The 15843-nt window shown below is 41.3% G+C and overlaps 1 protein-coding gene across 1 annotated transcript; it reads left to right on the forward strand.

The window, feature by feature from the left end:
• The first annotated feature begins 14500 nt into the window (after positions 1-14500).
• Positions 14501-15451, forward strand: LOC113939859 (olfactory receptor-like protein DTMT). Its single transcript, XM_027626527.1, has one exon. The coding sequence runs from the start codon at positions 14501-14503 to the stop codon at positions 15449-15451; it is 951 nt and encodes a 316-aa protein (XP_027482328.1).
• The last annotated feature ends 392 nt before the right edge of the window (positions 15452-15843 follow it).

Here is a 15843-nt window from a genome sequence, read left to right on the forward strand (position 1 = left end):
TGCAACGACGTGGATGGAACTGGAGGGTGTTATGCTGAGTGAAATAAGTTAATCAGTGAAAGACATGTATCATATGACCTCACTGATATGAGGAATTCTTAATCTCAGGAAACAAACTGAGGATTGCTGGAGTGGTGGGGGGTGGGAGGGATTGGGAGGCTGGGTGTTAGACATTGGGGATGGTATGTGCTATGGTGAGCACTGTGAATTGTACAAGACTGATGAATCACAGATCTGCACTTCTGAAACAAATAATGCAATATATGTTAAGAAAAAAAAAAGAAGAAGATAGCAGGAGGCGAAGAATGAAGGGGAGTTAAGTCAGAGGGTGAGATGAACCATGAGAGACGATGGACTCTGAAAAACAAACTGAGGGTTCTAAAGGGGAGGCGGGGTGGGGGGATGGGTTAGCCTGGTGATGGGTATTAAAGAGGGCACATTCTGCATGGAGCACTGGGTGTTATGCACAAACAATAAATCATAGAACACTACATCAAAAACCAATGATGTAATATATGGTGATTAACATAACAATAAAAATTATTTTAAAAAAGGGACGGAACTGGAGCCACATCAGGGCTATTTATTAATTTTGGAGAGACACTGGGGAGGAAATCCCAAGACAGCTTGTCGGGATGAACCTGGATAATTGCTCTAATGTTAATATCTATATGCAAAGGTCTTGGGAAATAAGTCTTGTTTACAAGGAGTAAACCAGCTCCACCTTGGGCAGCAATCCTAAGTCGTGCCCTAGGAGTTAGATTAGCAGGAAAGAAAGAGCTACACACACACCATTCAGCCTGGCTTTGAGTCATCAGAGGTCCAGAAAACCTCAAGCACTGAATTTGGATAATCCCAGATTGCTAGTGGCTCTGAGTACCAAGTAAAAGAAGTAAAAAAAATCTTACCTGTAGGAAAATCACATCAAGTAAACTTCAAATTATTTTTCTCAGTCATATTTTCAAATATAATTTTGAGATAAGCAGACACACAAAGAAATAAGATACTGAAAGCAAGAGCCTGAAAGGCTTATAGGACTCTAGATGATAGAACAATCGGACACAGAATGAAAAATAATGATGTTTGTGATGTCTTGGGATATAGGACCAATTGTGAAATGTTGGCAGGACTTTTAACAAGCCGAACAGACATGAGTAACCAGCAGTCAGATAAAAAACACATTACTAGCCCTGCAGAAATGCTGTCTTGTTTTCTTTTAGTCACTCACTGTTCCTGGAAGGGCAGCAGACCCTGACTCCTAGTAGTATGAATCAGTTTGCCCATTTTTGTACTTTATTGAAATGGAAGTGCCCCTTTTTGCACTGTTTTGTGTCTGCTTCTTTCACTCTCTATATTGTGAGGTTTACCCACATTGTTGTATATGGTTGTGAGTTGTTCATTTTCATTGCATTGTGTGACCATGCCATTAAAATCCATTCTACCATTGATGGGCACTTGTGGCTTCCAGGTTTTGGCTGTTAAGAAGAGTGCAGCTATACATTCCTCTTAGGCATCTATATATTGGGGTAATGTCTGGATGATAGGGCAGGCGTTAAGTTTAGAAGACAGTGCTATGCAACTTCCCCTACTATTTGTAACATAGTATTTGTATGTTCCCTTTAGCAGCCAGTGAGAGTTCCAGTTGCTCCACATTCTTAACATGACTTGGGGTTTTCCCATCCTTTTCATTGGAGCCTTTTGGTTGGTGTGTGGTGGTATCCTATTATAGTTTTAATTTCCATGTCCCTGCTGACTAAAGAAGTATAGCACCTTTTTTTTTAATTTTTTTATTGTTATGTTAATCACCATATATTACATCATTAGTTTTTGATGTAGTGTTCCATGATTCATTGTTTGTTTATAACACCCAGTGCTCCATGCAGAATGTGCCCTCTTTAATACCCATCACCAGGCTAACCCATCCCCCTACCCTCCTCCCCTCTAGAACCCTCAGTTTGTTTCTCAGAGTCCATCGTCTCTCATGGTTCGTCTCCCCCTCTGACTTACTCCCCTTCATTCTTCCTCTCCTGTTATCTTCTTTTTCTTTTTTCTTAAAATATGTTGCGTTGTTTCAGAAGTACGGATCTGTGATTCAACAGTCTTGCACAATTCACAGCACTCACCGTAGCACATACCCTCCCCAATGTCTATCACCCAGCCACCCCATCCCTCCCACCCCCAACCACTCCAGTAACACTCAGTTTGTTTCCTGAGATTAAGAATTCCTCATATCAGGGGGCGGAGCAAGATGGAGGAGGAGTAGGAGACCTAGATTTCGTCTGGTCTCAGGAATTCAGCTGAATAGGGATCAAACCATTCTGAACACCGACGAACGCAACAGGAGATCAAAGAGGAGAGTAGCAACAACAATCTGAACAGAGAAGCGACCACTTACTGGAAGGTAGGACGTGCGGAGAAGTGAATCCGAGGCGATATTCGGGAGGATAGACGGCGGGGGAGGGGCCTCCGCCGGCCGCTTCTGGCAAGTGATAGAGCCGCAGAGCACAAAATCTGAACTGTTAGAAGTCGGCTCCGCTGAGGGACATCGCTGCAGTGCCTAAGCGGGGGGTGGAACCCTCGCGGGACAGTGTGGTCTCAGGACCCCTGGGGTCACAGAAAGACCGGGGGTACCTGAGTATGCCAGAGCTCCCAGGTATCGGAGCGGGGAAGCCAGCTGCAGAGACAGAACCGAGGCGCAGGCTCTCAGCCTTGGGGTTGCCATAAACTGTGATCCGCGGCGCAGTCGGGCCACTGCTCCTCCAGCAGGGACCCAACAGGCAGCACAGCTGGGGAGACTCCCCTTCCTCCCCCGGGAGGAGCGGCGCGGAACGCACCGCAGGGATCTGCTGGGTTTGGAGACTCCACACGGGGTCGGGTGCCAGAAATAGCAACGCTCGGTCACAGGCCGGGTGAGCACGGAAAGCGGCCGGAGACCGGGGACAAGGGAGTGACTGCATTTCGCTGTGGGTGCACTGAGGAGCGGGGCCCCGAATTCTCAGCTCCTCCGGGTGGAGATTGGGAGGCCACCATTTTTGCCCTGGTCCTCCAAGGCTGTACGGAGAGCTTGCAGGGAACAAAAGCTCCTGAGATCAAACCCGAGCAGCTTGCTTACCCCGGACCGACAAGGGCGGGGCAATTCAGCCTCCGGCAAAGACATTTGGAAACCACAGCAACAGGCCCCTCCCCCAGAAGATCAGCACGAATAGCCAGCAAGCCAAGACCAAGTTTACTGATCAAGGAGAACGGGAGAACTCCAGCGCTAGGGGAATACTGCACATAGAATTCATGGCTTTTTTTTACCATGATTCATTAGTTCATCAAAGTTAATTTTTGTTAACTGTTTTTTTTTCTTTTTCCCTTTTTCAACCAACATCTTATCAATCTCTTTTAAAAAAAATTTTTTTTTTTATTTTTCATTTTTAGAGTCATATTTTATCCCTTCATGCTAGTTACCCTTATTTTTGGCATATATATATAAGTTGTTCTCTCTTTAAAATTTTGAGATACAGTTTCTTCTAACAGATAAAAATATACCCTAAATCACTAGTGTATGGCTCTGTTCTAGTCTCCTGCCTAATCACATTCTCTCCCTTTTTACTTTTTTTCTTTAATCTTCTTTCTTTTTTCAAACAACTTCTTATCTTATCAAGTCCTTTTATAAAATCTTTTATAATTTTCATCTTTACACTCATCTTCCATCCCTTCATTGTATCGACCCTTATTTTGTACATATATGTCTTTCTTCCTTTAAAATTTTAGGAGGCACTTTTTTCTAACACACCAAAATACGCCCAAAATCTAGTGTGTGGCACTGATCTATGCACTAGCCTGATCATATTTGATCATATTCTGCTTTTTTTGTATTGTTCTGTTTTTGTTTTTATCTTTTTTTCTTTTTTTTTTCTTTCTCTTTCTTTTTTCTTTCTTTCCCTCTCTTTTCCCCTGGTTTCAGGTCTTTTCTGATTTGTATACAGTATATTTGCTGGGGACGTTGTAAACCTGTTAGCATTTTGTTCTCTCATTCATCTATTCTCCTCTGGACAAAATGACAGGACGAAAAAAATCACCTCAGCAAATAGAACAAGAGGTAGTACCATCAGCCAGGGACCTCTTCAATACGGACATTAGTACGATGTCGGACCTAGAGTTCAGAATCATGACTTTAAAGATACTAGCTGGGCTTGAGAAAAGCGTGGAAGTTAATAGAGGAACCCTTTCTGGAGAAATAAAAGAACTAAAATCTAACCAAGTCGAAATCAAAAAGGCTATTGATGAGGTGCAATCAAAAATGGGAGCACTAACTGCTAGGATAAATAGGGCAGAAGAGAGAATCAGCGATATAGAAGACCAAATGATGGAAAATAAAGAGGCTAAGAAAAAGAGGGAGAAACAACTACAGGATCACGAGGGCAGAATTCGAGAGATAAGTGATACGATAAGACGAAACAACATTAGAATAATTGGGATCCCAGAAGAAAAAGAAAGAGAGAGAGGGGCAGAAGGTATATTGGAGCAAATAATAACAGAGAACTTCCCTAATGTGAGGAAGAAAACAGGCATCAAAATCCAGGAGGCACAAAGAACCCCTCTCAAAATCAATAATAATAGGTCAACACCCCGACATCTAATAGTAAAACTTACGAGTCTCAGAGACAAAGAGAAAATCCTGAAAGCAGCTCGGGAGAAGAGATATGTAACATACAATGGTAGAAACATGAGATTGGCAACAGACCTATCCACAGAGACCTGGCAGGTCAGAAAGGACTGGCATGATATCTTCAGAGCACTAAACGAGAAAAATATGCAGCCAAGAATAATATATCCAGCTAGGCTGCCCTTGAAAATTGAAGGAGAGATAAAAAGCTTCCAGAACAAACAAAAACTAAAGGAAATTGCAAACACGAAACCAGCCCTCCAAGAAATATTGAAAGGGGTCCTCTAAGCAAAGAGAAACCCTAAAAGCAGCAAAGATCAGAAAGGAACACAGACAACATACAGTTAACAGTCACCTTACAGGCAATACAATGGCACTAAATTCATACCTTTCAATAGTTACCCTGAATGTAAATGGGCTAAACGCCCCAATCAAAAGACACAGGCTATCAGATTGGATTAAAAAACAAGACCCATCCATATGCTGTCTGCAAGAGACTCATTTTAGATCCAAAGACACCCCCAGATTGAAAGTGAGGGGGTGGAAAACCATTTACCATGCTAATGGACACCAAAAGAAAGCTGGGATGGCAATACATATATCACACAAACTAGATTTTAAAACAAAGACTGTAATAAGAGATGATGAAGGACACTATATCCTACTTAAAGTGTCTATCCAACAAGAAGATCTAACAATTGTAAATATCTATGCCCCGAACATGGGAGCAGCCAATTATATAAGGCAATTAATACCATAAGCAAAGAAACACATTGACAACAATACAATAATGGGGGGGGGGGGACTTTAACACCCACCCTGACTGAAAAGGACAGATCATCTAAGCAAAAGATCAACAAGGAAATAAAGACTTTAAATGACACACTGGACCAAATGGACTTCACAGACATATTCAGAACATTCCAACCCAAACCAACGGAATACACATTCTTCTCTGGTGCCCATGGAACATTCTCCAGAATTGATCACATCCTAGGTCACAAATCAGGTCTCAACCGGTACCAAAAGATTGGGATGATTCCCTGCATATTTTCAGACCACAATGCTTTGAAACTAGAATTCAATCACAAAAGGAAAGTCGGAAAGAACTCAAATACATGTAGACTAAAGAGCATCCTACTAAAGAATGAATGGGTCAACCAGGAAATTAAAGAAGATTTAAAAAAATTCATGGAAATCAAGGAAAATGAAAACACAACTGTCCAAAATCTTTGGGATACAGCAAAGGCAGTCCTGAGAGGAAAGTATATAGCAATACAAGCCTTTCTCAAGAAACAAGAAAGGTCTCAAATACACAACCTAACCCTACACCTAAAGGAGTTGGAGAAAGAACAGCAAATAAAGCCTAAACCCAGCAGGAGAAGAGAAATAATAAAGATCAGAGCAGAAATCAATGAACTAGAAACCAAAAGAACAGTAGAACAGATCAACGAAACTAGGAGCTGGTTCTTTGAAAGAATTAACAAGACTGATAAACCTCTGGCCAGACTGATCAAAAAGAAAAGAGAAATGACCCAAATCAACAAAATCATGAATGAAAGAGGAGAGATTTGGATGCCTTTGATTTCTTTTTGTTGTCTGATTGCTGTGGCTAGGACTTCTAATACTATGTTGAATAGCAGTGGTGAGAGTGGACATCCCTGCCGCGTTCCTGACCTTAGGGGAAAAGCTCTCAGCTTTCCCCATTGAGAATGATACTCGCTGTAGGTTTTTCGTAGACGGCTTTTATGATAGTGAGGTATGTACCCTCTATCCCTATACTCTGAAGAGTTTTGATCAAGAAAGAATGCTGTACTTTGTGAAATGCTTTTTCTGCATCTATTGAGAAGATCATATGATTCTTGTTCTTTCTTTTGTTAATGTATTGTATCACGTTGATTGATTTGCGGATGTTGAACCAGCCTTGCAGCCCAGGGATAAATCCCACTTGGTCGTGGTGAATAATCCTTTTAATGTACGGTTGGATCCTATTGGCTAGTATTTTGGTGAGAATTTCTGCATCCATGTTCATCAAGGATATTGGTCTGTAATTCTCCTTTGTGATGGGGTCTTTGACTGGTTTTGGGATCAAGGTAATGGTGGCCTCATAAAATGAGTTTGGAAGTTTTCCTTCCATTTCTATTTTTTCGAACAGTTTCAGGAGAATAGGTATTAATTCTTCTTGAAATGTCTGATAGAATTCCCCTGGGAAGCCATCTGGCCCTGGGCTTTTATTTCTTGGGAGATTTTTATGACTGCTTCAATTTCCTTAGTGGTTATAGGTCTGTTCAGGTTTTCTATTTCTTCCTGGTTCAATTTTGGTAGTGGATACATCTCTAGGAATGCACTTATTTCTTCCAGGTTATCTAATTTGCTGGCATAGAGTTGCTCATAATATGTTCTTATAATTGTTTGTATTTCTTTGGTGTTGGTTGTGTTCTCTCCTCTTTCATTCATGATTTTGTTGAGTTGAGTCATTTCTCTTTTCTCTTTGATCAGTCTGGCCAGGGCTTTATCAATCTTGTTAATTCTTTCAAAGAACCAGCTCCTAGTTTCGTGGATCTGTTCTACTGTTCTTTTGGTTTCTAGTTCATTGATTTCTGCTCTGATCTTTATTATTTCTCTTCTCCTGCTGGGTTTAGGCTTTATTTGCTGTTCTTTCTCCAACTCCTTTAGGTGTAGGGTTAGGTTGTGTATTTGAGACCTATCTTGTTTCCTGAGAATGGCTTCTTTGCTATATACTTTCCTCTCAGGACTGCCTTTGCTGTATCCCAAAGATTTTGGACAGTTGTGTTTTCATTTTCATTGGTTTCCATGAATTTTGTAAATTCTTCTTTAATTTCCTGGTTGACCCATTCATTCTTTAGTAGGATGCTCTTTAGCCTCCATGTATTTGAGTTCTTTCCGACTTTCCTCCTGTGATTGAGTTCTAGTTTCAAAGCATTGTGGTCTGAAAATATGCAGGGAATGATCCCAGTCTTTTGGTACTGGTTGAGACCTGATTTGTGACCTAAGATGTGACCAATTCTGGAGAATGTTCCATGGGCACTAGAGAAGAATGTGTATTCCGTTGGTTTGGGTTGGAATGTTCTGAATATGTCTGTGAAGTCCATTTGGTCCAGTGTGTCATTTAAAGTCTTTATTTCCTTGTTGATCTTTTGCTTAGATGATCTGCCCATTTCAGTTAGGGGGGTGTTAAATTCCCCCGCTATTGTATTGTTGTCAATGTGCTTCTTTGCTTTTGTTATTAATTGCCTTATATAATTGGCTGCTCCCAGGTTAGGGGCATAGATATTTACAATTGTTAGATCTTCTTGTTGGATAGACACCTTAAGTAGGATATAGTGTCTTTCCTCATCTCTTATTACAGTCTTTGTTTTAAAATCTAGTTTGTGTGATATATGTATTGCCATCCCAGCTTTCTTTTGGTGTCCATTAACATGGTAAATGGTTTTCCACCCCCTCACTTTCAATCTGGGGGTGTCTTTGGGTCTAAAATGAGTCTCTTGCAGACAGCATATGGATGGGTCTTGTTTTTTAATCCAATCTGATAGCCTGTGTCTTTTGATTGGGGCATTGAGCCCATTTACATTCAGGGTAACTATTGAAAGGTATGACTTTAGTTCCATTGTATTGCCTGTAAGGTGACTGTTACTGTATGTTGTCTGTGTTCCTTTCTGATCTTTGCTGCTTTTAGGCTCTCTCTTTGCTTAGAGGACCCCTTTCAATATTTTTTGGAGGACTGGTTTCGTGTTTGCAAATTCCTTTAGTTTTTGTTTGTTCTGGGGGAGGGGCCTGTTGCTGTGGTTTCCAAATGTCTTTGCGGAGGCTGAATTGCCCCGCCCTTGTCAGTCCGGGCTAAAGAAGCTGCTCCGGTTTGCTCTCAGGAGCTTTTGTTCCCTGCAAGCTCTCGGTACAGCCTTGGAGGACCAGGGCAAAAATGGTGGCCTCCCAATCTCCGCCTGGTGGAGCCGAGAACTCGGGGCTCCGCTCCTCAGTGCGCCCCCAGAGAAAAGCAGTCAGTTACTCCCGTCTCCCTGGTCTCTGGCCGCACTCCGTGCTCACCCGGCCTGTGACCGAGCATTGCTATCTCTGGCACCCGACCCCGTGTGGAGTCTCCAAACCCAGCAGATCCCTGTGGTGCGCTCCCGTGCCGCTCCTCCCTGGGAAGGAAGGGGAGTCTCCCCAGCTCTGCCGCTTGTGGGGTCCCTGCTGGAGGAGCAGTGGCCCGACTTCCAGTAAGTGGTCGCTTCTCTGTTCAGAGAGTTGTTGCTACTCTCCTCTTCGATCTCCTTTGAGTTCGTAGGTGTTCATAATGGTTTGATCCCTATGCAGCTGAATTCCTGAGACCAGACGAAATCTAGGTCTCCTACTCCTCTGCCATCTTGCTCCGCCTCCTTCCGTTTTGGTATTTTATATTGACATGTCTTCTAGCTTATTAATTCTGTATCCTGCCATTTCCAGTCTGCTGTTAAACTCATCCACTGAATTCTTAATTCCAGATACTCTATTTTTCACTTCTAGGATGTCCACTGATTTCTTTTTATGTATGTCATTTCCTGGTGAAAACTATGCATCCCTTTATTATTCTCAGATATTAATTGCTGTATTTTAAATTCCTTATCTGACACTCTAAAATCAGCTTATCTTTGCTGCTTCTTTTCTTCTTTCTCTTCTTCCTCCTTTATTTTCTTTTTTTCTTTATTATTGGCCACAGTATTTTGCCTCTTCCCTATTTCTGGTCTTTTTTATTGTATGCTGGATGTTATTACCATTAGCACTGCATTGACTCTGGATGATGTCATCTTCTAACAGAGATGGTTCTCCATTTCCTGCTATGCAGATATGGTGAATGGGTTGATCACTTCATTACAACCAGGGATTGATTTTGGGTTAAGGCTGGGTTACAAGACTTACTACTTCCTAGGGTGTGTTTCTCCTAGGCTTTTTTTTTAAGATTTTTTTTAAATTTATTTATTTGACAGAGAGAGAGACAGCGAGAGCAGGAACACAAGCAGGGAGAGTGGGAGAGGGAGAAGCAGGCTTTCCGCTGAGTGGGGAGCCCGATGCTGGGCTCGATCCCAGGACCCTGGGATCATGACCTGAGCCGAAGGCAGCCGCTTAATGGACTGAGCCACCCAGGCGCCCCTTTCCTAGGCTTTTGATTGAGAACCTGATGAGTTCCTCAGCTTTAAAAGATAATGGGAGAGTCTCTTTAGATTTTTTTCCCCCTAGGTCTTTAGCCTCTTGTTCCATGAAACTTCAAAATTTGGCAAATAATCTTGAGAGAAAGGCCAGACATGTGTTTGAAGAAGACCTCTTCCTTTGATGAATCGTGGTTTTCAGTCCTGAAAGACTGTAAGACATTTTATGTTGCCTTTTTAAAAACTTGTCCTCACTCCCTAGAATTGCACCAGATTCATCAAATGTCCCCTGAGGAAAACCAGCTATGTATTTATGTCCCCTCAAATTTCCAGTACTGAACAACTGCTATAAGCTTTGATGCTTCCTATTTCCCTAGCAGATATCCTCTGTCTCAGTCTGTACCCAGACTCAGGAAATAGCCTTTAACATAAAATTAGCCAGTTGTACTCACCTAATCTCAGAACATTCTGTCTCTCTCTGAAACTTTAATTTATGTAGTTTTTGTTGCTTTTGCAACTCTTTGATGCCTTTCATGATTTAAAATTTTATTTATTTATTTATTTTTAAGTGATCATTGCAGCAGGCACATTGCTTGGTGCAACCCACTATATTCTATGTGGATAGAGAGATTTGTTTATTTTATTTCCAAAGAGACTCATGTCAAGAAATATTAGTTTGGTTAAAACACTTAGTGGTATTTGTAGGTGACACATTCTTCTAATATGTCCACTTTGAAACCCTGTTGCTACTACCTGGATTCAAGTAACCATTATCTCTGACCTGGGGTACTAAAATAGCCTTTTACTCTGGAAAAAAAAACTGAGGGTTCTAAAGGGGAGGGGGTGGGGGGATAGGTTAGCCTGGTGATGGGTATTAAAGAGGGCACATTCTGCATGGAGCACTGGGTTTTATGCATAATGAATCATGGAACACTACATCAAAAACTAATGATGTAATGTATGGTGATTAACATAACAATAAAAAATTTAAAAAAAATTTAAATAGCCTTTTAATGATTTCTCTGCCTTCCTCATTTTTAATGCTAGTGTGTTCTCCTTTAATTTGAATTACTGTCCTAAAAATGAAATGTGAATCTGTAATTCCCTTTAAAACCATTTAGAGATGTTTTGCTGAGGATGAAGATGGCCTTCGTAACACACCTTATAAGATCTTGCCTGACCAGGCCTCCGCCTGACTCTCTCATCCCAGCCCTCGCATTCTCTCCCTCAACAATATGTGATAGTCATGCTGAACTTCCTCAAATTTCCTGAGTATGCCATGTTATCTTTAATTCTTAAATCTTTGCACATATTATTTAGTTTGCTGAGAACACCATTTTCTTTCCATCTATCCCTTTCATCCAGTTGCCTCACAGAGATCCAAGATCCAAGACACAGTCGTCAAATGTGGCTGGGAGTGACTAGGAAAGTAAGGAGTTAGTGACTGCACTGTGTTTACAGACTATGATTAGATTTCATCATTAAGTGACGAGTGATGTGTGGAAATAAGTCACGGTTACTTTTCCTAAATGTAGCAGAGATAAATTATGGGACTCAATTATTAAATAAGTTGATCAACAAAGAACAATTCTTTTCCTGTTTTCAGGATGATCTTTGAAGCAATAATTGGACTATCCAGAAAAATAGGTTATCATGCTTAAGTACTTCAGAAGGCAAATACTTCAGGAGTGAAAATAATGAAGTCAAAGAAGGGAGAAATCTTCTAGACTGTGGTAACTAGGGCAGCATTCCTGGTGGGACTAGGGCATGAGCTGTTTCCTCTGTGGCCTGTCCCACTACCTAAAGATGGCCAGTAATTAAGAAATCCCTGCTTTAGACATCTTAGGGGATTTATCCCAGGGAGGTTTGGAATTTACTTTGTTTGTTATTAATGTTTCCCCCCCACCCTGCAAGGCGTAGGTTCCACTGGGACCCAATGTCCCCCAGGCCCAGGAAGACAAAATGAAAGAAATGAGAAGGGTTGGTGTAGACTCAGGTAATGACTACAGAGTCTGAGTCTCCATGAGCTTATAATGAATAAAAGAGTGAGGGGTCCTGGGCAAAAGTCCTGGTCACCTTGAGACATACTTGGTAAGTTAGGCTGGAGGGTACATGCCTCAGGCTTCTTCTAACCTTAGCATTCAGGTTACTGAGGTTTTATGATGTGACTCTCTGGGATTGTTCTTCAGGCAGTCTAAATTTTAAAAAATGCTCAACATTCTAGAAATAGCTTCATTAGTGTCACCAGATTCAATATCTATTTAAAATAGTACTTGTAAGTATTTCACAACAGAGTACTTTATGTTTTTCAAAGAGATTTCTCAAAAGAGATTTCAGTTTACAGTAGTTTTGGGAGATAGACAGGGGAAAAGCCAGTCTGGCATTTTGAAGCTGAAGCAGGTAAGATGTAAAGAAATGAAAGGAGTAGGTAAAGTTCAGATGGCTCCTCAATGGCAGCATTTTTAAGTGATATCTGACTGTTTTGGGCTCTCAGTCAGGTATTTTATACAATAGATGGATCCTACTTATTTTCCAGAAAAGGAAATTCCTGAGGAGTCAGAGATGGATCCTTCCCCCAGTAATACATAGAAACAGATCTTCCTTTCCTCTGTCCAAGTGTGAAAACACATGCATATGCCTGGTTTAAGCCCCAAGATCTTGGTGAATGTCCTGCAATGAGTTCATTCCTCTCTCTTCAGGGTTAGGAGATATTTTTCTCATCCTGAAATGCTCTTGTTTTTTGTCAGTCCTGACTCACATTGTGGGAAGGGTATCTGGAGGAGACCAGAAACTAGATCCAAGAGATTAGAAATTATCCTCATTCCTTTTTCTTTTCCATGATCTCTCAATTTCCACATCTGTCTCATTTCTTCCCACATCAATATTGATATTGTGTGGGGTAAATCTTAAGGAAAAAATGATAGCATTGTAGTCTGGGTAGATTAGTGTAAGACATAGAGCAGGATACCTTGAGATGGGGTAGTATGTTGACCCAAGGAGAGAAATTCTGGACAGTCTGCAGTGCAGTATCTGGAAATCAATACAACAGATTTAGATAAGGGAGCTCAGATTTGGAAAGGCTCAATGTCAATGGATGTTTCAACCTCCAAAATTTTTGGTGTCTGTTGAAACAAATAGGAAATCTCTTGAGTGGCATACATTTTCTTTCCTTTCCTCTTCCTTCCTTCCTTCCTTTTTCTTTCTTCTTTCCTTCTTTCTTTCTTTCTTTCTTCCTTCCTTCCTTTCTTTCCTTCTTTCTTTCTTTTTCTTTCTTTCTTTCTTTCTTTCTTCCTTTCTTCCTTTCTTTCTTTCTTTCTTTCTTCCTTCCTTTCTTTCTTTCTTTCTCTTTCTTTCTTTCTTTCTTTCTTTCTTTCTTTCTTTCTCTTTCTTTCTTTCTTTCTTTCTTTCTTTCTTTCTTTCTTTCTTTCTTTCTTTCTTTCTCTTTCTTTCTTTCTTTCTTTCCTTCTTTCTTTCTTTCTTTTTCTTTCTTTCTCCACACTTGGGTCTAGATTTTAGGCTTCAGCAATGAACAAGATAGAACATTTCCCTTTCCTTAAAATCTAGTAAAGAGCAAATAATCCCTATTTAATGGTCTGGGTGAATTCCTAGGAGACAGGATGGAATGAGATGCAGACAGCATGTGTCAGGTAATGGAAGACATGATGTGATATGGTGGGTGACAACAGGATACCTTTGAGAAAATCAGAAATAATTGGTATGCCTGAAGTGGAGAGAAAATTAGACATGAGCTAATTGATCTGATGAAGTAAAAGGGTTTTGTGGGTCTTGTTAACCATTTTGGACTTTATGTTAATGGAAAGAGGAAATTCTTCAATTAGAATAGTGGCACAAGCAAGTTTGAGTTATAAAAGAACAATTCTGGATAATGTCAATGGGATGGAAGGCAGTGAAAGTAAATGTGAAGAGACCAGATTTGTTGTGATGGTTCAGGTGAGAAAAGTTGAGTGACCTAAATGATGGCTGTGGGATGGGTAGCAGGGCCTATATGAAAAGTGAGCAAAAAGGGAGACTGGTAACATACAGTAAATGAGCGACAAGCATGAAGAGAGGAAGGAGTCAAGGATGGCTCTCAGTCTGGCTTGAGTACCTTGTAGGTGGTACTGCCAGTCACTGGGTTAGAGCTACTGGGAGTGGAACATCTACAGGGCAAGGAAGACAAGAAACTAAATTTCAGAAAGATTGGTTTCAGAGTGAGTGTGAGACACACAGGGTCATCAGAGAGCTGAACACCCAGGTCTGTAGTTCAGATGAGCTATGTGGGCTGAATAAATACATTTGGGATTCATCGTTATATTTAGGGTAAGCATAGAAGACAATATTCTGAGGACCACCAATATTTAAATGATGACCGGGCAAGGGGAGCTCTCTAAGGACTCAGTGAAGGCATTGCAAGGCAGGCGGGAAAAAACATGAAGCTGAGGTATCACCACTACCGAGAGACAAGAGAGTTTTACAAAGGAAGAAGTGATCATTGGTGTTAAATGTGCTGTCATCTGATTTAGAGACTTGGATATCATTGGAGATTTTGATGAGGTAGTTTTAATAGAGCCAGCTGCCACCTGTGCCTAAATTCTCACTCATCCACCTTTGACAACAGGGCAAATGCAATAGACTTATATTTATTTCTTATACTTGGATTTTAAGGTCTGTATTTTCTTCATAAATATAATAGAGTCACAGAATGACAGAGAGGAACCAAACTGTTGTCTCAGATTTCCTCCTTCTGGGTCTGCCCATCAAGCCAGAGCAGTGGAATCTGTTCTATGCCTTGTTCCTGGCCATGTATGTTACCACCGTCCTGGGGAACCTTCTCATCATTGTCCTCATTCGCCTGGACTCCCACCTCCACACGCCCATGTATTTGTTTCTCAGCAATTTGTCCTTCTCTGACCTGTGCTTCTCCTCTGTCACAATGCCCAAATTGCTGCAGAACATGCAGAGCCAAGTCCCATCCATCTCCTATGCTGGCTGCCTGACCCAGATGTACTTCTTCTTGCTTTTTGCAGACCTGGAGAGCTTCCTCCTGGTGGCCATGGCCTATGACCGCTATGTGGCCATCTGCTTCCCTCTGCACTACACCACCATCATGAGCCCCAAGCTCTGTCTCTCCCTGGTGGTGCTTTCCTGGGTGCTGACCATGTTCCATGCTATGTTACACACTCTGCTCATGGCCAGATTGTGGTTTTGTGCAGACCACACAATCCCCCACTTTTTCTGTGATATGTCTGCTCTGCTGAAGCTGGCCTGCTCTGACACTCGAGTTAATGAGTTGGTGATATTTATCATGGGAGGGCTCATTCTTGTCATCCCCTTCCTCCTCATCATCATGTCTTATGCACGGATTGTGTCCTCCATCCTGAAGGTCCCTTCTGCCAGGGGCATCCGCAAGGCCTTCTCCACCTGTGGCTCCCACCTCTCTGTGGTGTCTCTCTTCTATGGGACAGTTATTGGTCTCTACTTGTGCCCATCAACTAATAATTCTACTGTTAAGGAGACTGTGATGGCTATGATGTACACTGTGGTCACCCCCATGCTGAACCCCTTCATCTACAGCCTGAGGAACAGAGACATGAAGGGAGCCCTGGGAAGAGTCTTTTGGAAAAAGAAAGAATCTTTCTCTCTAAAATGGTAACAATTGAGATTTTTACATTATTTAATTCAGTGGGTATAGTAATGTTGATAATGGGGTATTACTCTAAATCAGTGGCTTTTTCCCTTCAATTTTAAAGTCATCAAACTTTTTGTTCAAATAAAACCCCATGCTAAAGGCAAATATGCAACTGTGATGACGACTTAGCTGTTCTGAGGTAGAGTTGAGGGTGGGAAACCAGTCTGCTCTGAATCCTTATTTCCCTCTTGCCAGGTGGAATTGAAGTTTGAAAATAAGATTTATATTCCTTTGTGCAAAATACTTTATTCCTTTCAATTTAGGAATTTTCTTCTTCTTTCTTTTTTTTTCTCTCTTTCTTTCTTTCTTTTCTTTCCTTTTCTTTCTTTCTTTCTCTTTCTTTCTTTTCTTTCTTC

This window comes from Zalophus californianus, chromosome 16 (assembly GCF_009762305.2).
Source record: "Zalophus californianus isolate mZalCal1 chromosome 16, mZalCal1.pri.v2, whole genome shotgun sequence".
NCBI classification, from domain to species: Eukaryota; Metazoa; Chordata; class Mammalia; order Carnivora; family Otariidae; genus Zalophus; species Zalophus californianus.